Source organism: Pelodiscus sinensis, chromosome 1 (genome assembly GCF_052426305.1).
Source record: "Pelodiscus sinensis isolate ZL-2025 chromosome 1, ASM5242630v1, whole genome shotgun sequence".
Taxonomy (NCBI): domain Eukaryota; kingdom Metazoa; phylum Chordata; order Testudines; family Trionychidae; genus Pelodiscus; species Pelodiscus sinensis.
This window is the reverse complement of record NC_143052.1, coordinates 291967594-291990500: the sequence shown is the minus strand read 5'-3', so window position 1 is coordinate 291990500 and position 22907 is coordinate 291967594. Positions and strand designations below refer to the sequence as shown.

The window sequence follows — 22907 nt, the reverse complement described above, 5'->3', positions numbered from 1 at the left end:
CAGAGACCCTGCTCCAGCCTGGGCCACCAGTTAACCTTTTACATCCCTAATGGAAATCTAATTTCTATCATGGCTGAGTTAAAGTTCAGCTCCCTACCAAGCAAATCTGGACAGGTCAGCCAGGGTCTCAGGCATTTGCCTTGCTCTCCATGGCTCAGTTCAATGAAGAACAAGAGCTTGCAACAGCTGTAGTAACAGAAAAAGAGCCTGTTGTTTTTTAATTCTCTCTGGATAATTAAGTCACCAGGATCACCTTCCTCCTAGGCCATTCCCCACAAGAGGGTGGAGATCAAGAGTGTAGCAACATTCAGCCTGTGACTTGGAAAGAACAAAAAGTATCCCTACCTCTAACTCTTCTTTACCCTCCTGCCTCCTGCAACATATGTATGAATGGCTAACCTTCAAGTAAAATTCAAGTTCTGAGAAGGGAAACAGGCTCATTCCTCTGCCACTCAAGTCTTCTGAATCATGCTACAAAACCCTCTCAGGAATGATTTATTCTCACCACATTTCATCCAAAGATATAAGGTCAAATATATAACCTTCCTTCTCTGATTTTGAGGGTAGATTTGCAGAACCATAAAGAATAGCAAGGTGTTCAATTCCCATTGAAAGTAGGTGCAAGCTGGTCACCTAATTCCCCTTTGTTCCTTTGAAAATCCATCTTTATTGCCTAACAACAATACATCCCTTAGACCACTTGTACCTGTCAAGTCCTGCAGTGCAAACTAATGTATGCTACAAACTAATCAGAAGAAAATATTTAAATGTGCTATTCCACCAAACAACCCTTGTCTAATGCAACAGTGTTAAGATCAGTCAAATTAATATTAAAAAAGCTGCAGGGCTTTTTGTTTTTGTCTGGGGTTATTGCAAATACATCAGACTAATCAAGTCAGTATCTGCTTACTCAACTTACCCTTTTTATCAACTGGCTTGTGAGGTTCTGAAGTGTGTTCACAGTGTATGTTTTCATTAGGTGCATAGCTTTAGAAAGACACTGTTTAAACTTAACCAAATACACAGGATAATCTTTAAAATTAGGCTGTGAAGAACAAAGAAAAGCATTTTAAATGTGGCAGTAACGATAGGCATGAAAAAATACTTTTAAGAGAACAATAGGTAAAATCTATACAAGGCAAGCTAACTGTTGCAGGTTTAATTATAAGCGGACTAAAATAGACCTGATCAGCGTACATTTAAGCAGCAGCAAGTGCTATGCTTGCCTTTTTATTTGTAAAAACACACACATTTATAAAAATTCAAAATAACCAGCATATTTATCTGTCAATAAGATTTAATTAAAAATACATATTAAGTTACTCACATGCGATGAAATATATGTAATACAATCATCAAGCTTAGCCAGCATAGGTATGAATCCTTCACTATTCACAGACAATGTGGGGGAATTCAATTTCTTTAAAAAACAAAATACATCAGTCAGAAAAAAATAAGAACACATCAGAAATAACTAGTTTTGGTCACAGAAATGAGGGGATTATAATAGCCTAAATGACTTTATAAGATTACAAGAAACAAAACAACACTTACTGTGTTAATGTTTTCTAGTTCATTAAAATAAGAGAGTTTCTGTTGGATATTTTCAGCCAGGTCAACGAGTTCTGACTGTTCAAACAGAGCAAACAGAAGACTATAAATAACTTGAAGAGAAATTCAGGTTTCAAGTCATATGTTAAAAAATTAGATCAGATTTTCCTAAATAACAGCTTAATAAAAGTCAGAAATTTTGTTATGTTCTAAACGCTGAATTAGAGGAAGCAATGTTACCACTAAATGCTGTTCTCAAGTTATTGTCTTTACAGACACACAATCTAAGAGTCTTGCAGTATTCTGAAAGAGCCATAGAATCTTTCCAAGTAGTAAAACTATTATATGCTCTTCTTAAGCACTTTAGGAACCAAACATTCTCTATAAAAATACCCAGCACACATTCCTATCTTCAGTTCTTTTATCCCTCAGAAGCATCCATAAAAAGGACTGAGGTCATTTAGATCTGCAGAGGCAACTAAAGGATCTTCCTTCCTTCAACATCCAAAATGTTTCCTGATTTCCAAACAGTTGCACTTATGCAAACCCATTACATTCATTAGATTTGCACAAGGGACACTGATGGCATACATTTAAACAATGAACGAATGGTGCTCATTAAGAGAATATTTTTCTCTACAGAACCTTATTACAGGTGGTGATGTGGGATAAGGAAAGAAAGCAGTCTGGCTGAGATTTCAGTGTTGAAAGTAAGTATTTGTATGTATTATTGTTGTAGCTTTGGTGTAACCATGTTGTGGGTGAGGATATATTTTTTATTGGACCAATTTATGTTTACGAGAGATACTATTCTTCAGAGTCTGCATAAGCTTGAAATCTTGTGTGTCTCACCAACAGATGCTAGTCCAATTAAAGATCTCAGCCAGATATTTTAGATGTTTCTCTAAAATGTGTGTGTGTATATACATTTGTATATTGTGCACTTGCTCTTAAAGTCAGCTGGATATCATATACGGAACCCCTCATAATGCAGTTTTCATGGCATCATTTTACAGGAGTGGTATCAGTTTAGTATGAAAATCGGTGCAACTACTTTTGACAATTTGATGTTTCATTACCATTTTGCTCATGTGAAACATTGAGATAGACAAGAATCAGCTATAACTGCCTACAGCTAATTTTGTTTTCCAGATGTTTTCAAAGAGAAAAAGTTTAAGCAACATTCCCAGAAGCGGCGAGGAGTCCTGTGGCACCTTATAGACTAACTGAAGTTTTGGAGCATAAGCTTTCGTGGGCAAAGACCCACTTCGTCAGAATGCATGCACTTCCCAGAAGTGTTGAAACAATTTCATCAATTTTCAGAGAACTAAACTGAAACTCAAAGAGCTTATGGGTTTATGAGTAAGTGGAAAGAGCTTAAGAAACATTTTAAAAATATTTTACTAATGGAGTACAAAAATTAAGGGTAATCCCCACTTGGAAAAGGTAGGGAAATAGAGCTGCTTACTAAACCAGTATAAAATGACAAATCTTAACCTAAATTTTTCAGAATTAAAACAGTCCAAAAAAGAGAAATGGAAGCAGTCTTAGGATGTGCCTTTAATTAGATGGCTACTAAGAAAATATTTCCACCTTAAAGCACATGATTTTCTGGAGGATGGTCTACTCAATTCCAACATGAGGTCTCATTTCAGAAAGGTGCTTCACTACGGACTCCCAACTCCCTGGGACCATAGTGAAAGGACTAGAGAATTTCGCTTCCATTCTGTTTCTTCCTCCGAATGAAGGACCCCCACCTGCACCCCATATTAAGCCCCCACATCCAGTCTCTCCTGCCAAGCTTCATCAACCCACACTTCCTGCTGAGCTCTAACCACCTTCACCTTTACTTCGCAGGCAGAATCCCATTGCCCCTGCACCCAGAACCACCCCAATAAGACCCTGTATCCAGATCCCCTCACTGAGCTGCCCCCATCCAGACTGCCCTACACAGAACCCTTTCACCACACTCCTAAATCCTCTCTTTCCCACACACACACACACATTAAACCCTTCAACCCTTGAATCCTGCTGGCTGAGCCTGTCTACTCACACCTGGTGCACCTAGTGTGGAAGAGCAGGGCCCCAGGGTGTTTCTGGGGCAGACCCAGTACTTGTGTTGTGTCAGAGTCAGCTGCAGACTCACCAATGAGTCTGCATCCTGGGCTGAGAGGGCTGTGGGGTGATCTCAGACCTCCATACAAGCCCATGGCCTGTGCCCTCTGCTGCCACACTGGAGCCTCCACTCTTATTTAGAGACAAATTAATGCAACCATGCACTGCCATTACTGCCCACAAGATGCCTGTTCTGTAAACAGAAGACTTCGTTTTTGGTACCTTTACAATTTAAAAACACTTCAGTAACTATCCAATCACAAATTACCTGTTCTTTCAAAAGCTGCTCACAGGCTTCATGTAGTGTTCCTGTCTTGGTGGACACAAAGAGATACTGTTTCTGCAAAGACTCCAAATGTTGAAGAGCACTGTTTACGTCATTCAATATTGCATCACATTGCTCCTGAAATCCAGACAAATAATCCCTCATCTGTCTAGAAAAAGAGAACTACAATGAAAAAAGGGTAATGTTTTTCTTTATATATTAAAAAAATATAACAATGTTAAGTGTCCATGACTCTTGGGCCTCAGCTACTGTTCTCTATTTTAGCACAATATGTAAAATATGTAAAAATCACAAACTCTCCTCAGAATTGTGTAATCTCCAAAATAGTAATCACAGAGAACCAATTAACACTCTTATCTCTTCTTTTGACTCCTCCAACTAAAACAGATATACCATGGCCATCTAATAGCTCAATTTTCCCTCTGTGATCTACAACACTGCCCATCATCATTAGAAGCATATCAAAAAAGAGAGAACAGGGTGCAACTCTCCAACTCTGTGACTGGTTCACAAGTATGGGCTCAGATTAAGTCGAAGCCTTATTATTTTCCACACAGAACACAAAGCTCTTCCCACAATAATAAAGGTCAGACAGGAGACAGAATTTTTAAAAAAGGATAGGGAAAAGAGCAGGACACTTTTCAGTAAAATTTAATGCGTGCTCTTAATTGTGGATTTGATAGCTAAACATCATGGCACTAGCCCCAGCAGAAACATCTCAGATCTGCAGTAGGATGGTCTGAGCCACTCACAAGTACTTAAGCAGTTTATCAAACATTAATAGGGAGATGCATCTGAAATCAACTGAAAGTAGTCCTTTCCAGATTGAAAAGAGAAAGACAGTCAGGTGAACACAGATATCAATTCAACATAACTGGGAAAAGTGTCATAAGATGCTGAAAAATTAGTGGACATATTGGTGGACAGGATAAAATCCTATGTATCATATGCTGCAATATGTCAGAGGGGGAATTGAGATATATGTCACAGCAAAATTTCATCTCCAGTTTAAAAGCTGTTGCTGGGTGCAGAGTATAAAAATATAAAATGGTAAAATTCAACAAATGGAAGATCATACCTGTACTTAGCACCTTCATCTTGATCCATCTGGGCCTGCAGCTGAGCAAACCATGAGAAGAACTAGAACAAAGATTTTTAGATTGTCAATAAACCAGACATTACAAGGAACCAATTAGAGAAACTGTCATACCTGAAGTTCCAGAGCAATAAACAGGACACAAACAATGAATTGCTCACAACATGAGCATCTTTTGTTATTAACAGAAAAAATCTTAAATACTGAACAATGATTCAGGATGTGCTCTGTTGTTTTCTGGCCTAATTCCACCACTTACCTAAAGGAAAAAGATAGATTCCCATCTCCTTGAGTTACTAGGAGCACATCATTAGCACTGCAAACATTATAGGATTGTTGACATGTGACATTCTGCGGGTTGCACCACAGTTTTTGGCAGATGTTTTAGGTTTTCAATACAGGAAAAATATCTGCTATTAAACTACTAAGATGTTAAAGTTTTGTTTTCTTTGGTTTTTCCCCCCCATGCTAACAAAAGAATTTTACAAAAACATTAGAAAAGGCATTCAGTAGAAAAATTCTACAAATCCTATAGGAAGAATTTTAGCACTGAAGTGATGCCTCTAGGATTGCAAAATCAATCTGATGTGATTTACCTGCTGTGCAGTTTCAATTCTTTCATCTTCCATACCCAAAGTAGTGAATCCTTTCAAAAGGATATCCTCTGTTGACTCAGGTATTGCTGCCGCCAATGTGACACTCAGTGACTGTGATGTTAAACTGCATAAATCTTCAATTGGAAGCTGGACATAAACATTTCATCAGCTTAGTTACTTTTTTAAAACAAATATTTAACTATGTAACAATATCTCTAGCAGACCAGTTTATTTTTTAGTTTCTATTTGGTTACTTTCGAAGAAATAATCAATGTGGACATTGTATAAACCGTTTCATAACAATATTGAACACCAGAGTACCAATATTCAGAAATATTTAAAATATTACTCATCATAGTATGAAAAAAATTCAATGATACTCGCTACTTAACAAGAATAACTGAAATTGAATTAATACAGACAGCTTGGATATGATCTCCAGTTTAGTTAAATAGCTTGACAAATTAATATTTGTGGACTTCATATCAGAAAACAGGATAATTCATATTTCCAAGTGCAAGCAAAAAAAATGGTTTACAGATCTGCATCCTTAGGGATGTCAAAAAGCTTTTAAAAAGTAGCTGTGTAACCATTAAAAATCCTTGCATTTTTTGCTGGGTGGGACTAGGAAGGGAAGGATTGTGGAGAGTTGCCTCCATGGAGCCATCTGCTGCCCTGCACTGTGGGCTCTGCCGTATAATTATATGGCAGAGCCTGCAATGCAGCTGGCTCCCCAGGAGCGGGGTCAGCAGCTGGAATATGCTGGGACTCAGCTTATATGTACAGTCTCCCGGCCCCACTCCCAAGGAGGCAGCTACTGCCCCGCGCTGTGGGCTCTGATACAGGTTCTACTGCAGGGCCAGCAGCTGATGCACGTAAGCTGCCTCCCAGAGTGCACTGGTTCCCGGCCTCACGCCTAGGGAGACAGCTGTTTTGCAGGCACTATAGTATAAGCCCCTGTCCAGCATGCCTGCAGGGCAGAAGAGTCTAACCATAACAGAAATTGATAAGCTGATGCTTATCGGTTAAACTCTTACATCCCTAATCAGCATACAAGCTAACCAAACTTTCATTAGATTTTTCTGCTATGTGATCAAAGGACATCCCAATACCCTAATACTGCCACAACTTAAAATTATAATAATTTCAAAATATGTTTTAAACAATACTTTCTTATAGATACGCTAGATAATTTTACAGGAAAGTTTTTTGGAAGATAATTCCTATTTTTTAGAATTTCAACTTAAAGACATTTTACTGAATATAACAAATCAAAGTAATTTGGGGCAATTTAAATATTTGTTGATTGAAGACAGTCCTGGAATTAGATGCTGTATGTTATCCTTGGATAAAATGTTGCAGCTAATGAGGATATTCTCAACGACTATTCTAACATAACACTCTATTCTTTAATACATTTGTACACTGAAAGCTTATTCACAACATCCAAGAACTTGAGGGACAAAAGAGTACTGCACATAATTTCAAAAAGAAATGTTTTACAACTCTAAACAGAGCCAGCTATCTGTAGCAACAAAAGTAATAGTCTGAAATTATAAAACAGGTAAAAAGCCTTGTCTACGTTTTAGAAATTGGATAACTAACGTATCTTTGTATATTTATTTTTTTTTTCCACTCAAAAAAAGTAGAGACTGAAAATGCCAGATTCCCCAGACAGCTTTGTCACTGCATCCTAATTTTCACATTCAACATGCCTACTATCCAGAGCACCACTGGCGCCATCAGGGTCTTTTCTTGCAGCCACAACCTCCTGGGCTGTGATGGAGGGGAAGGGTTGCAAAGCAGCAGCCTCTCCTCCAAGGCCACAAGTAGTGGTTGGGCCCTGCCCTCCTCTGTAGACATAAAAGCTGGAAGAGCAGGCAACCAGTGAGTTCCCCACCTTCCCCAGGGCAGAGTGAGGCTTTGGCCTTGAGGTGGAAGGCTCTAGCCACGGGCCATTCCCAGGCTGTGGAGAAACAGGCTCTGGCCCTAAGCTCAGCTCCCCCATTATCCCTGATACCTGCTGCCTCTCTACCAGGAGCAGACAAGAGGCTGTCAGCGGGCCAGATCCAGCCCACCAATCCATCAGATCGACCCACAGCCACCTCACCTGAACCCCTAAGCCAGGGGTGGGCAATAATTTTTGCCGTGGCCACTTCAAAAATTTTTGAAGTAGCCCCGGGCCACCCCAGAAAGGGTGGGGCCTAAATGGGATGGGGTAGGTCTACCCCATCTCCAGACCATGATTGCGCTGGGGGTGGGGAAGCTCCTTTGCCCCCCCCCTCCCCACTAGGCACCCATGCCCTGGAAGAGGCTTGGCTTGCTTCCCCAACCCCAGGGCAATCAGGGCCTAGGGGCGGGGGAACATGGAAAGCCTCCTCCCACCCTGAGAGGAGCACATGGCACTTTGAAGTGCCACAGGCTCCTTGCAGCTCCCCCACCCCCAGGCCCTCCTCCGCTCTCTCCCCCACCCTGAGAGCAGCGCCACGTGCTTCAAAATGCCACGTGCTCTTGGCAGGGCAGAAGGAGGCTTCGGGTGCTCCCCTGTCCCCAGGCTTTAATTGGCCTGGGAGTGGGGGAGCAGCAGGGCCTCTACGGGCTGGATCCGGCCCATGGAGGCCCTTTTGCCCACCCCAGCCCTAGGCAGAGGACAGCTCATGCTTTAAAAATCCAGAGGCTCTCTGCTCTGGATGGCTAGGAAGGGAGGAAGGAGATTTCTCATGCTGTTCCCACCCCCCAGCAAAATCTCTCAGCTCCCATTGGCCAATCTCTCAGTTTCTGGCCAATAGAAGCTGAGAATCCTCTCCTGCACCAATACTTCCTACTGGACTGTGTACCCCAAATGCCTGTCCCAGATCACAGCCTACTCCTTCACCCAAACACACTCTCCTGCACCCAGTCCCCTATCTCAAGTTCCCTTCTGCACCAAACCTCTGTCCCTCACTGCACACTCCCCTCCCCAGAGATGCAGCCCTGGACCACTTGCCAAAATCTTGGAGTGGCCTCCCATTAAAAATTATTGCTCACTCCTGTTTATACCTACTTCTTCATCCAGGCCTTAATTTTTAAAAGTTACAAAAGGTTTTCCGTGGGACGACAGAGTGATGTCATTACTTCATTCTGCATCCTGCAGTCCCTCCCTTTCAGCCACCTGGCCTCCCCCCTCCCTGCTGCTAACCCCATTAGCTCAGAAGCTGAACCGCAAGGCAAACAGCTTGTGACTGTGAGTGGCTAAACCCAGAGGGTAAATTATGCTCTCCTCTCCTTCCTTGACCATCTCCTCGCCTGATCCTGTGCACAGCGCTGCCAGCTCCACGCCTCCTGAGCCACCAAACCCCAGCAGTCTGCAGAGGCCAGCGTTCAGCCCTTCCGTGGGGCAGATCACAAGAGCAGAGCAGGTCCTGTAGAAGACCAACCAGTTCCCAGTGCAGCGCGGTCAGCTCCATGCCCCCTCAGCCACCAAACCCCAGCAGCCTGCAGGAGCCAGCACTCAGCCTCTCCACAGCGCAGATCGTGAGAGTCACACTGCAGGCAGCTCCACGCCACCTCAGCCCCCAAAACCTGGCAGCCCACATGGGCCAGCACTTCACTTCCTAGCCGCAGAGAAACAGAACGGCCAAGGAAGATGATCCCCCAAGACACTGCAGTAACTTGGCCATGGGGCTGTACTTCACATGAGTTTCCCCCAGGGCCTAGTGAGCGCCGAGTATTCAGAGCTGGGAGCTGCTGCCCTTCTCTGCAAAGCTGTGGGGCAAGAAGGGTGCAGGATGGGGGAGTGGCTATAAGGGGGATGGGCAGTGTGGAGGGGGAGGGGTTAGGGAAGGATGGAGGTGTAGGAATATGGAGGAAGGAGATGGAGGTAGGGATAGATGGAGGTAGGGATGGAAAGAGGGCGATGGGCAGGGTAGGGAGGGGCTAGGAAGGGAGGCAGAGGAAGTAGGGTGTAGGAATGGATGGAGGTGGGGCTATGGATTGAAGAAGGGGCTGGGCTGTGGACTATTTTATTGGCGGGTGGGGCAGGAGTGGTAAGGGGGCAGACAAGGGGGTTTGGCTGGTGACTGAAGGGCACGAGCAGGTGGGATGGGCTGAGAGCATTCAGATAGAAGGGGGCGGGAGTAGAGAAGGGTGCAAGTGACTTGGGGCCATAGAGAATGCAACTGGGCTCAGTGCAAGATTATCAGGCTCTCTGGCCACCGAAGAGGCCAGCGAGGAGGGTTAGCAAGCGTGGCAAGCAGGGTGTGCAGCCCCCTAGTGTTAATTAATATCACTTTTCACAAGAGACTTAGTAGCTAGCAACTCTTTTAAAAAGCAATCAAAATAACCAAAAGAATCATCAAGATAACAGAAGGTTCAGAATGTGCAAAGCACCTTATTTGTGATTCTCGGCTCCACGTGGCATTTCAAAGTAGTAACACCGCACGGAGCCCGCAGTCAGCGGGGGAGACCCCAGCTGAGCCCAGGCTCCACACAGCGGTACTGCTTTGAAATGCCATAAGGAGCATGGGGCCAGCGGGGGACTGCCCTGCTGGCCTCGTGCTCCCCGCACCACTTTCACCTTTAAAATATAGGCAGAGGTGCCCTATCGACTAATTGAAATGTAACATTCCTAGTTAGAATAGCATTACAAAACTGCTAAGTATTATCATGTGCACTAATTCGTTCGGTCACTATGGTGTCCAAGAATGAGCAATTTTTCTATGAACTTTTGGACTATTAATCTACTGACGTATTATTGAATTTCAACAAAATACAATTTATGGAATTGGTAAACTGGTCATTCATAAATAAGAATGTGTTGTAAAATTCAGCTAGAATAAAATGAAACTAGGTGGAAATACTTCAATTAACTCAAGTACAAGTTGGCGCTCAGTGATTCAGCAACTTTTGAGACCTGACCGGTCCCAAACAAGGGAATTTGTTGGACCGGGGAGGTCCCCTGTCACAGGCTTCCCAGGCATCCACCGGCTCCACTTCTGGTCCAAGCCGGCAGCACAGCTGGCCAGCCACCCCTCCTTCAGCCAGCTGTGCTGCCAGCCTTGGCCGGACCCCTTAGCTCTGGGATTCCTAGCTGCACTATTGAACCCCCTTGCCGCAGCATTCCCTGCTCCGCCTAAGCCCCCTGCCACAGGACTCCTCACCACACCGCTAGAACCCCTGCCATGCTTCTACCTGCTTCACCGGAGCTCCCCGTGCTGCCAGAACCCCCTGCCACAGGACTCCCAAATTCACCACCAGAACTCCCCGTGCCATCAGAGCTCCATGCCACAGGCCTCCTGGATGCAGCACTGGAGCTCCTTGTACCACTAGAGCCCCCTATTGCACCATGGGACTCCTTGCACCACCTGAGCCTTCTAGCACTGTGCTCCCCACTTTGCCTGAGCCCTCTGCCCCAAGACTACCGGGCCATCACTGGCCTCCCTGCCCCTGGGCTCTCTAGTCCAGGAATATCTGTGGTCCGATATTGCCAGACCAGAGAGTCCTACTTTAAGGAAGTACAACCTGTAGTATTTCTGAGTAGCAATATTTTTTATCCCTTTTCACATTAACTTTTCTCTTCATAGATAGTATGTCCATACAATAGCAATAAAATACTAGGATTTGTAACAGGGAGTATAATTCTAGTCAAATATTAAATCTTTTCTCATTCAAGGGGAAAATTTGAAGAGATAAACATGTTTTACAAAAGACTTTCTTGCTTAGGAATGTGATAGTATAGTCGATTAACTGATAAGCAAAAGCTTATCAGTTAATGCTATAGACTACACGCATTTCCTCCCCCATCCCTTACCAATATATTTTTTAACACACTGGCCAGCAGCCCGACTCAGTCCCGACTTGCACCAGGTCCAGGACCTACCCTTGCTGTGGCTCTGCATCTAAAGTGTATTAGGAGCCAGGTGGGCAGGCAGCCCAGCTCAGTTCCAGCTCACATCAGGCCCTATGCTCATACCCCTTCAAGACAGGGGCTGCTGTCACCCTACACCGCTGCCTCTGTATCAGTGGCAGCAGTGTGGGGCGTCAGGCAGCCGGTCCGCAAGGGGAGCTGGTTTTAAAACTGGTTCTCCTCACGGACCAGCTCCTGCATGGCACCCCACTCTGGCACAGAGGCAGCAGTGTTGAGTGGCAAGGGGCTCCTCAGGAGTGGGGCTGGAGCACACTGGCTGCCAGCCCCACCTCTGGGGACTACAGAATAGTCAAGTAACCGATAAAAATTCATGAGGTTAATCAACTATTCAATTAATGGATATTTAACATCCCTATTCTAGCTAATATATGTAGGCCCAAATTACCCATCTTAAATATATTAAGGAAATACCACTAGCATATATTTATTACTATATGTTTTTTCCTTCTAGCAAACTGAGAAAACTGATTGTGAGACTCAGATTTTCACATACAAAAATGAAATATACTTAAGGCATTGAATAAACTGGCCTACGTTAGACAATAGGTATTGGCAAAATATCGATAGGCCTGTCTTGTTAGTAGAAATACGTATTCAAAATGCTAACTAGCACTCTGAGTAGATACAAAATCTGTATTTGCAATCTGCAAAAAATTATCATGTGGATGTTGATGCCTGCAGATGTAAAGAAGATATTTGTGGATTTGCAGGGCTCTACTAACAAAATTATTCATCAAAGTCATCTCAGTAGCTTCAAATAGTTACATGCAACAGGCAGTATGATACTATGCAGGTAAGGTAAACAAGCTTGATATTGTGCAGAGCTACTAAAACAAAAACCAATATTACCCTAATGTTTTATTGACTACCTTCTGGTTAAAATAATTTAATTGCTTCATGTTACAAAAAATCAATAGGGCATAAACTTTTATGAAGATAAAAAATTGAAATACTTCATTTTAGAACTGTCAGGCTCTGCATCAGCACATTTGCTATCTAAATAATGAATTTATACCTCAAGTATTCCATATTTGTTGAAGTTCCAACTCCCTTTCAGTGCTGATTTTAAATTATGTGGCAAGAAACTATCCTGAAGTCCTTCACAAAACAAAAGCCATATACAAAATGTGTTTGCGTATGGATTATTATATTGAAAACACTGGGTTTTTTTAGCCAGGAAAAAAGAATGCTGAGAAGGAACAATCTTCAAAAACATAAAAGATCGTTAAAAAGAGGAGGGTGATAAACTGTTCTCCCTATCCACTGAGAACAAGACACGCGGTTATGGTCTTAAATTGCAGCCAGGGTGATTCAAGTTTTTCACAAGGAAAACTATCTATCTGTAAAGGTAGTAAAGTAACAGAACAAATTAGCTAGAAGGTTATGGAATCTCCATCACTGAATAATTTTAACAACAGGTTAGATAAACACTTCATATATTGGCTTGATTCAGGGGGTAGCCAAATTTACAGGTCTTCTGAGCCACATATGATAACAGCTATACTAGGTCAGACCAAAGGTCCATCTAACTCAACATCCTATCTTCCAACAATGGCCATTGCCAGGTGCCTCACAAGGAATGAACACAACAGGTAAACATCAAGGTTGTGTCTACACTGGCACCCTTTTCCGTAAAAGGGATGCTAATGAGACACTTCGGAATTGCAAATTCCGCACGGGATTTAAATATCCCCTGCGGCATTTGCATGAACATGGCTGCCGCTTTTTTCCAGCTCGGGGTTTTGCCGGAGAAAAGCGCCAGTCTAGACGGGATCTTGCGGAAAATAAACCCTTTTCCGGAAGATCCCTTATTCCTACTTTCAAGGGTTTATTTTCCGCAAGATCCCGTCTAGACTGGCGCTTTTCTCTGGCAAAACCCCGAGCCAGAAAAAAGCAGCAGCCATGTTCATGCAAATGCCGCGGGGGATATTTAAATCCCCCGCGGAATTTGCAATTCCGAAGTGTCTCATTAGCATCCCTTTTACGGAAAAGGGTGCCAGTGTAGACACAGCCCAAGTGTTCCTGTCGCTCATCTGCAGCTTCTGAAAAACAAAGGTTAGGGACACTATCCCTGCCTATCCTGACTAATAGCTATTGATGGACCTCTACTCCTTGAATCTATTTAGGTCTTTTTTGAACCCTGTTACAGTCTTGACTTTCACAACATTCTCTGGCAAGGAGTTCCACAGGGTGACTGAGTTGTGTGAAAAGACAATTACCCGTTCTGTAACTGGTGTTTGAGATGTTTTGCTCATGTCCATTCCAAATGAGGCGTGTGCTATCACCACATGCACCACTGCTGGATGTTTTTCCCTCAGCAGTACCGTTAGAGTGGCTCTGGCGACCCCTCAAGTGGCACCTCCATGGCATGGTATAAAGGGACCAACCCAGCAGCACCCCTGCTGCTCTGCCCCAGGGCTCCCCCAAGTCCGCTGCTGGTCAGTTTCAGCAGTAGCGGACTTGGGCAAGCCGTGGGGAAGAGCAGGTGGGGTGCTGCCAGGCACTGAGCAGGGGGGTGAGGGGCAGCGCTACAGGACCAACCCTGCAGCACCCCAGATGCACTGCTCCACACCACTTCCCCAGGTCGCAGCTGGTAAGCTTCAGCAGCGGCGGCAGTGGACTTGGGGAAGCTGTGCAGAGCAGCTCCAATTGTCCGGCTGGCTGGAGCACTTCCGGGTTCCAGTTTGTGCCGGACTATCGGGGGTGCCGGACTACTGGATGCCGGACAATTGGAGTTTTACTGTATTTTTAATTTGAGTGTTTGCTCATATCCATTCCACATTAGGTGACTCCCAAGCAGAACTGATAGAGGCAGGTAGAAGTTCATGGCCGCACTAACTACAGCACAGCTCTCATGGACCCAGAGTTATCACTAGCCTGCTGAGCGATAGCGTACCGAGATGTGAAGTGTGAACCAAGACACGCTTCTAAAGATGTCCTAGATTGGCACGTGTACCAGGAAGGCAGCCAAAGATGCTGGAGCCCTGGTTTAGTGGGCATGGATGATCTATGGAAAAGAGACATTTGCAAGGTTGTAGCAGGTTTGTATGCATGAGGTGATCCATAGTCTTGCAAATCCACAGATATTCATTTCATATCCACATTCATTGATGTGGTTGTAGCTATCGGCAGCTCGTTTTTACAGATGTAGATGATGCTGGTACCTGCAAGGCCAAAATGTCCTTGATATAAATCTAGAATCTTGTAAATTTGCAACTATCTGCTTTATATCTGCAGCTCACTTTTGCAGACAAGGATGCAGATACAGATTTTGTATCCATGCAGGGCTCTAGTGATCCAGTTGGAAAGCCACTGCATAAAAACTGGCAGGCCTTTCATTCTATCAGCCACAGAGATAAAGAACTATATATACCTAGGGAAAGGCTTGGTTCCAGGTCCAATAGGCCTTGGCTTTTTACATCCAGAGCATTTAGACACCTCTCTTCTGCTGTCTGCTTCACTGCCACCAGGAACATTACTTTCCAGGACACGTAGGAAACGAAGCAGAATCAGAGTAGCATAAAGCAGCCCAATAAGCCCAGACAGGAGTAGGGATGTAAATAACGCTTTAATTAATTAACTGGTTAAACAACTAAAAGGCTAAAATTTAACGAGATAACTGTTGGCGGACAGCCTCAGCCAGGGTCCCACCGGCCTGACGCAGGTGCAGCCCTGCCCCCCCCGCTCAACTGACTGGTTGGCCATACAATTGGTTACCTGATAAGCATTTTGGTAGGTCTAAGTGGTTTACTAGTTAACCTTTTACATCCCTAGAAAGGACCAATTTGAGGTCTCACTTTGGAAGAGGATCACACACATGCAGATAGTCACTCAAGACCCTGAAGGAATCTTCCCATCATGTCAGGGGAGAACACTGTCTATCCTTGAATTGGATCATGAAAAACAGAGATAGCTGCAAGATGAACTCTGATGGAAGAATATGCCAGATACCAGTTCCTGAGCAAGTACAGTAATTACTCGTTTAACATGTGCCCGCTTAACACGTTTTCGCAATAGCACTATTTTATTTTTAGGGAACATTTTTCGAATAACATGACCGTCCCTGAAATAACACGAAAATAATCAAGTGGCGGACTACTTCGCACAGCGGTATAAGTTGGTAAAAACAGTGATAATACGCACGAGTGGATGAATACATGTGGTCACAGCGCTTTTCCGCTCACTCACGTGTTTATCTTTGTGTTTTAACAAACCACAGCGTCTGGTGTTGCTAGATATCTAATGCTGACGTTGACGACCCAGCACCAACAAAATACAGTAAACTTCCGATAATTCGGCACCTTTAGGACCCAGGGGGTGCCGGATTATCAGATATGACGGACTATCAGAAGAGGGGGCTATGAGGGGTCTGGGGTGGGGTGGGGGGATGCTACCCCAGACCCTCTCATAGCCCTCCCTTCTGATAGTCTGGCTCTGCCCCAGGAGTCCCCGATTCAGCCGCTGCTGGTCAGTTTCAGCAGCGGCTGAATCGGGGACGCCTGCAGCAGAGCAGCTGGGGTGCTGCCGGGTTGGTCCGGTAGCACCAACCCTTGGCACCACGAGACCAACCCGTCAGCACCCCAGCTGCTCTTGGGGACGCCTGGGGCAGAGCAGCTGGAGTGCTGACGGGTTGGTCCCACAGCGCCGCTCCTCGGCGCTACTGGACCAACCCAGCAGCACCCCAGCTGCTCTGCGCCAGGTGTCCCCAAGTCAGCCGCTGCAGAAACTGATCAGCGGCTGACTCCAGGAAGCCCGAGACAGAGCTGCTCTGCCCCAGGCTTCCTGGAGTCAGCCCTGTCAGTTTCAGCAGCGGCTGAATCGGGACGCCTGGGACAGAGCAGCTGGGGCGCTGCTGGGTTGGTCTGGTAGCGCCAAACCTCGGTGCTGCGGGGACCAACCCAGCAGCACCCCAGCTGCTCTGTCCCAGGTGTACCCAAGTCAGCTGCTGCTGAAACTGACCAGCGGCTGATTCCAGGAAGCTGGGGCAGAGCAGCTCTGCCTTGGGCTTCCTGGAGTCAGCTGCTGGTCAATTTCAGCAGCGGCTGAATCCGGGACAGCTGGGGTGCTGCTGGGTTGGTCCCGCAGCCCCGAGGGGCAGTGCTACTGGACCTACCCAGCAGCACTCCAGCTGTTCTGCCCCCTGCTTCTCGGATTCAGCGCTGGTCAGTTTTAGCAGCGGCTGAATCAGGGAAGCTGGGGGCAGAGCAGCTCCAATGGTCCGGCTGCCCGGAGCACTTCCGGGTTCCTGATGGTGCCAGACCATCAGGAGTGCCGGACCATCAGATGCCGGACCATCGGAGTTTTACTGTACTGACTTTGCCATCACCACCTGAAATGCAACCCCCACCTTTTCCATTATCTTTAATGGAAAAATTGACCCCGCATAGCACATTTTCGCTTAGCACGAACATTTTCAGAAACGCATCTCTAGTGTTAAATGAGGAATTACTGTAGTCTAAAATGGACTGCACTGGAGCATGCTTAGGAAAGATATTTTGCTCCAATGTCTGGTCAGAGAACCTCATCCACTTCACCTCATGGACAGTTTGCTTCCCATTAGGACCTGCCGAACTTGCTCTAAGCTGGCATGTTCTTCCATGCTCAAACACAGAACATCCACATTGAGAGGTACAGGGATGCGAGACTGGGAAACAGGAGCCAACTGTGGACCTGCAACAGCTCCAGATGATTGAGGAGGAGTCGGGGGGGTACAGCAGCATGCCAAATCAGCATTGGAATAGCCAGGGCAATCATGCTCACTCAAGCCTTGTCCCATTTGATTGAACTAGGACCTGACTGATAAGAGGCATTGGGAAGAACAAATAAAGTAGACCCTCAGACCATGACAGGAGAAAGGTGGCTGAGAGATCTCCTACCCAATCCCCACTGGTTTTGCCTGGTTGACAACAGGTACACGAGGGAAAACCCCCACACAGGTCATTTCCGGATGGAGCAATCACTCATGGTGAGAAGTCACTCTTGAAGCAATTTGCCAGGACATTGTCAATTCCCGAGGGGTTGCCAGCTTAAATTGGATGTCACAGCTGATGCAGAAATCCCAGAGAAGGAAGCTTCCTGGCACACAGTCAATGAGCATGCCCCTTCCTGCATATTGATATAAAACATCAAGGCTGGGGTGTCTGCAAGGACATGCTCGAACCGTGCAGCAGGAAGACCTCAGAGCATGGTATGGGCCAGCGAATTGGCAATGGGAACCCAGTGATTAACACCTCCTAATGAGACTCAGAAAGGGAATGGGACCTAGAGCAGGTACTACAGCCTGAGGACCTCTGTGACCAGGAAGTCAGACAGGATGGAGACCAGAGACGGTGCAATTGAGATCTATAACGCTAATCCTAGAAGTGGTGCGGAGGTCTCAGGGAATCAGTCACAGTGCTCAAGGAAAGAGGCATGAGCCTCCGTGCCAAAGCTCTGGTATTGCCTCAAGTCCTACCTCCTGTGGCCATAGTCAGGGAAATGGAAGGGCACATGCAAAGTCCACCTCCCAGCATCTGAGGCATGAAGGCTTTGTACCAGGAAGCACTGGTGCCTTTGCAGGGGTTGCTGGGATGGAGGCACCTGGAAAAGGCCCAACATGGGATTACCCATCAATTGTACTACTGGCTGGGTGGATGCTGCTGGCATCTGCAAGGCCAAAATGTCCTGCGCTGCCCAAAAGGCCTCTAGTGTAGACAGCACTCCACATGCCATAGGCCTTCATTTCTACTCGGCATCATCAGATGGGAGTGGAGATGGCTGAACCATTCTGTTTGAGTCAGTCCCCAAATCCCAGACAGAGGTGTCAAGCCACCTATTGCATGTCTTGGCTCTCCTCCCAATTTCTCCTTAATTTACAGGACATTGGGGAAGGGCCCCTTTGCCAGGGTCTTCACCTTCCAGACTGGAGTTGACAAACGGGAATGGTACTATTCTGACGATGGCACCGATGGAGCATTCCAGGCCAAGTCTGACCTGGTCTCTGCTGCCGGAGTTAGAGCTGACTCCATTAAGAGTGCCCCAAGTCAAATAACCCTATCCTTCCTCCTTCAAGTTTTGAATGATTTGTAAATATGGCACTTCTTTTTAATGTGCTTCTTGGCTAAACACTTCAGACAGTTGTTGTGCAGGTCACTAACAGACATAGGATGCTTATACTCTGGACATGGTTTGAAACCTAGTTACTGGGTATGCCCTCCTATGGGTACTACTGAGGGAAAAACTTTCCATACCAATGCATGTGGTGAGCACAAACACCTAATGTGTAATGGACACTAGCAATCACTCGAAGAACTACTACTTCCTTTTATTTGTTTTAAACCTGATGCCTATTAATTTGGTGACCTCTAGTTTTTGTGTTAGAAGTAAACAGCACATCTTTATCTACTTTCACTGTACTAGTCATGATTTTATAGACATCTAGGATATTTCTCTTTAGCTTCTCTTTTCCAAGGTGAAAAGTCCTAGTCCTATTAATCTCCCTTCATATGGAAGCTATTTCATACTCCTAATCATTTGTGTTGCCCTTTTCTTAATCTTTTTCAACACCAGTATATCTTTCTTGAGATGGGGTGACCACATCCTGACTACTTTGGGCAGATATGGGCTTAAAATGGATTTAGAGAGGCGCAAAATGATATTTTCCGTCTTATTATCAATCCCTTGCTTAACGATTCCCAATATTCTGTTAGCTTTTTTTGACTGTCGCTGCACACTGAGTAGATATTTTCAGAGAACTATCCACAATAAGATCTCTTTCTTGAGTGGTAACAGCTAATTTAGACCCTGATTATTTTATATGGATAGCTCAGTTTATATTTTCCAGTGTGCACTACTTTGCATTTATCAACATTAAATTTCATGTTGTTTCATTAAATTTTATTTTGTTGCCAAGTCACCTAGTTTTGAGTAATCTTCAGACATTTGAGAATCAGGTGCACCTGACAGTGCTCAGGCTTCAGCAAAAGTGGCCTGATGTCAGGAGGCAGATGCCTCTCATGCGGCAGAAGTCCCTAGCCCACCACCTTTCTTCAGGAAAGGAAACCTTAACTCCTACTATTCCTTCGGTATGAGGAGAATAATGGGACATAAAGAGGTCTGTGAAGATGCACTTTTAAAAGTAAGAGAACCTACGCGGCTCATGAGCTGCTGCTTGGCCATCCCTAGACGATAATAATTAGTCCTGCCTCAAAACAAAGAAATGGACTACATGACTTATTGAGGGCCGTGTGATTCTACAATTGCTATAATGGAACCACTCCACAATGGAAGAGCACCATTATTAAATGTGCCCTGCATCCCAATGCAAAAGTTTAGTACAGGAAATGGATAGTGAATCCCAGGTAAAACTAGAGCTGTAAAATAGCAGAAATGTAATTATTTGCATGGAGAACAGAGCAGGGTTGTGGAGCTCATTCTCAGGGAAGGTGCCAAGGACCCTAGTGACCACATAAAGTGGTTACGAACCTAAGATACAGGGGCTGCATTAGCCCCTGGCTTGTCTGGATCTGCCCCCACCCCCAGGAACAGGGCTCCTCCTCAGCACTGGGGAGCTCCCCATAGGGGTAGAACACACAAAATCTACTAGCCTGAGCCCCACTGAGTTCTGGACAGTGCCTTTCACCTCCATGGGGCCACACCAGTGAAGATTCGGGGTTTTTTATTGGTTGGTTTTTTTGGTTGGACTTCTTTTCTCCTTTGCACTTCTCACCTGTGTGCGGCCCCCAGCTGATTTTTCGGCAGGTCAGCAGCTCCCGACCCAAAAACGGTTCCCCACCCCAGACAAAAATCCTCAGCTGCCAGCCCTGGGGCGCCTCCTGACGGGGGCAGCTCTAATTCTGCCCGCACGGGATCGATGCGGCTCGCACAGGCGACGGACCAAGGGCACGTCCTGGGCAGCGGGGGGGGGGGTCCCCGACACGCCCGGCCCCAGCACAGGCCGCGACTCCCCACGTCCCGGGGCGGCCCAGGAGACGCGTCATCGGGCTACGTGGCAGCGGCTCCCGGTCTCCGGCCCCTCCCCGCTCACCTCGGCCGGGACGGGCGGGTTCTCGGCCGCCGCTTTCAGCTCCAGCACCGAGTCCGTCTGCCGGTCGGTGAGCGGAGCCATGGGCCGGGGCCTGCGGTCCCACAGGCCGAGCTTGTCCCGGGTCTCCCTGTCGCCCAGCTCCGGGGGCGGCTCCGCCATCCTCACGGGCCGGCGGAACGGGCGGGGGGCGGACAACTTCCGGGAGCGGGCAGAGAGACGAGCGCACCCATCCGAACCCGGAAACGCTTCCGGAGGAAAGAGGCGCGCTGGGGAGCTCCACGCGCCCACAAGTCAGGGAAGGATCTGGGAAAGCAACTTCCGGTGCTGGAGAAGGCTCTCTCCGAAGCCGACGGAGCGAGAGTGACGGAAACGCCTTCTCTCTCGTGACGTCATTCCGCTGCGTCGATGGGCACAGGAAGCTGCCCTAGGCCGTGAGAAAAGCAGACCGCGGGCGCGCGCCCGCCCCCTGCCGGCCCGAGGCGTCGCAGCACGAAACTCTTCCCTGCCTGCGCCCCGATACACGCGTACCAATCCGGGCCAGCTCGCTTCCCGCTGTGACGTGACACTGACAACACTTCAGCAGGGGGGCGGGGCACTACTGCTGGCCGGCCAATTGCATTCGCCCCCGCGAGCCTGCTGCCGGGGGCGGGGGAGTCAGGCCAAAGAAAAAGAAAGTTCATTGCATGGAGTGTCACCCCTTCCACCGCTGCCCAGCCTGCAGCCAGCGTGCTGAGAAGCCCCAGGTCCTTCCCTAGGCAGCGTCGCTAGCTATGAACTCTACAGCCCGCTAGCGCAGCAGACCCCACTTGGCAGGACTCCTCCCCGCCCACAGAGCTATCGCCCCTTCTTGCAAGGGCAGACGATAGGTGGAAGCATCACTACACGATCGAGAAGGGCCTGCCTCTTTCCTGTGCTCAGGAGAGAAGGGTCACGTCCTTGTACTTCTCCACCTAGAACTATGTATCTGCTCATAGAAAAATTGTGCATCTTTTTCGTAGCATTCTCTTACATGAAGCCCTGGAGTGTTTGCTAGTTTTCTTCAATTTGATTTATTATCCAGTGAATAATACTTTCTTCCACTATTTGATCTGAGGAAGTGGGTCTGGCCCAGAAAGCTCATAATCTAATAAACCATCTTGTTAGTCTTTAAAGTGCTACATTGTCCTGCATTTTGCTTCAACTACCCCAGACTAACACGGCTACATTTCTATCATTATCCAGTGAACTTACTGTTCCATATTGCCACCAGCCACATCGTACATCATATTTTCCCCTGTATTAAACTTCACACTAGCAAGGAGCTTCAGACTGGCATTTTACTGACTATAGCTTCATTTCCTTGAACAATAGTAAAAGTGTAATAAAAAAGTAGCATCTAACAGCACTGAACAACCTTGCAGTTATTTTTCAGCTTTGAAACTACAGTAGTATCAAACTCCTCATGCGGTACAGGTTTTGAGCCTTTCTAGTCTGGCACCTTTGGAACCCGACCAGTGCTGAACCAGAGAATTTGCCAGACCACAGGAGGTCAATACTGTGTAGCATCATTACCAACACTTCCACTGCTTGCTGGGCTCTTAGACATTTATGATTAATTTAGAGTTAGATAATAGCACAAAACACTGTTTACAGTCACTGGTCCTCAAACTCTGGGACAGCACACTTATGGGTGTGGCCATCTGGCAACCTAAAATCATGCCGAACCAGAAAGGTTCAACCTGTAGTATCATGGAACAAGCTGCAGAATTGATTTCTTGCTGTGGCATTGTACTCCACTATCTGAGCTCTTTAAAAAAAAAAAGTTTCCAGCCCTTGTAGGGATGGAGATTACATTTTCAAGGTTACCACAGTACAAATTGATGCAAAGAAGCCTGCCCAAACCTGACAAGAACTTTAATGCAGTTCCACCTCAGTTACTTCATTTTAGAAGTTCTGCACTCAGATTAGGCATGTAACAGTGTAGTCAATTAACCAATTAAAGCATTAACCTATAAACTTTTGCTAGACTACACACATTCTCCCTCCCCCCCCCAATACATTTTTTAGCAGGCTGGCCAGCAGCCCAGCTCAGTCCTGGCCTATGCCAAATCTGGGACCTACCCACACTGTAGCTCTGCATTTAAAGTGTATTAGGAGCCAAGCAGCCCAGCTCAGTTCCAGCTCATGCCAGATCCAGGAGCTTAGCTCCCTCCTTCCCCAGACAGGGGTTGCTGCAACCCCACACTGTTGCCTGTGTATCAGAGGCAGCAACATGGGACAACAGGCAGCTGGTCCGTGGGGGGAGCTGATTTTTTACAGAGACAGCAGTGTGGAGTGACGGGGCTGCTTGGGAC

At 46.3% G+C, this 22907-nt stretch overlaps 1 protein-coding gene across 2 annotated transcripts in view; it reads right to left on the bottom strand.

The window, feature by feature from the left end:
• The window catches only part of COG3 (component of oligomeric golgi complex 3), a 56265-nt gene extending 35139 nt beyond the window's left edge, over window positions 1–21126 (bottom strand). Inside the window, exons 1-7 of one of the 2 annotated variants that reach the window (XM_075918998.2) lie at window positions 20575–21126; window positions 5645–5791; window positions 5031–5092; window positions 3935–4100; window positions 1555–1629; window positions 1328–1420; window positions 920–1045 (exon numbers count right to left, since the gene is read on the bottom strand). In XM_075918998.2, coding sequence (XP_075775113.2) covers window positions 920–1045; window positions 1328–1420; window positions 1555–1629; window positions 3935–4100; window positions 5031–5092; window positions 5645–5791; window positions 20575–20733 — 828 coding nt within the window. In that variant the 5' untranslated portion in view covers window positions 20734–21126. Of the gene's footprint in view, window positions 1–919; window positions 1046–1327; window positions 1421–1554; window positions 1630–3934; window positions 4101–5030; window positions 5093–5644; window positions 5792–20574 lie in introns of those variants that run through there. The other variant, XM_075918999.2, reaches the window with a different exon arrangement.
• Window positions 21127–22907: the final 1781 nt, after the last annotated feature.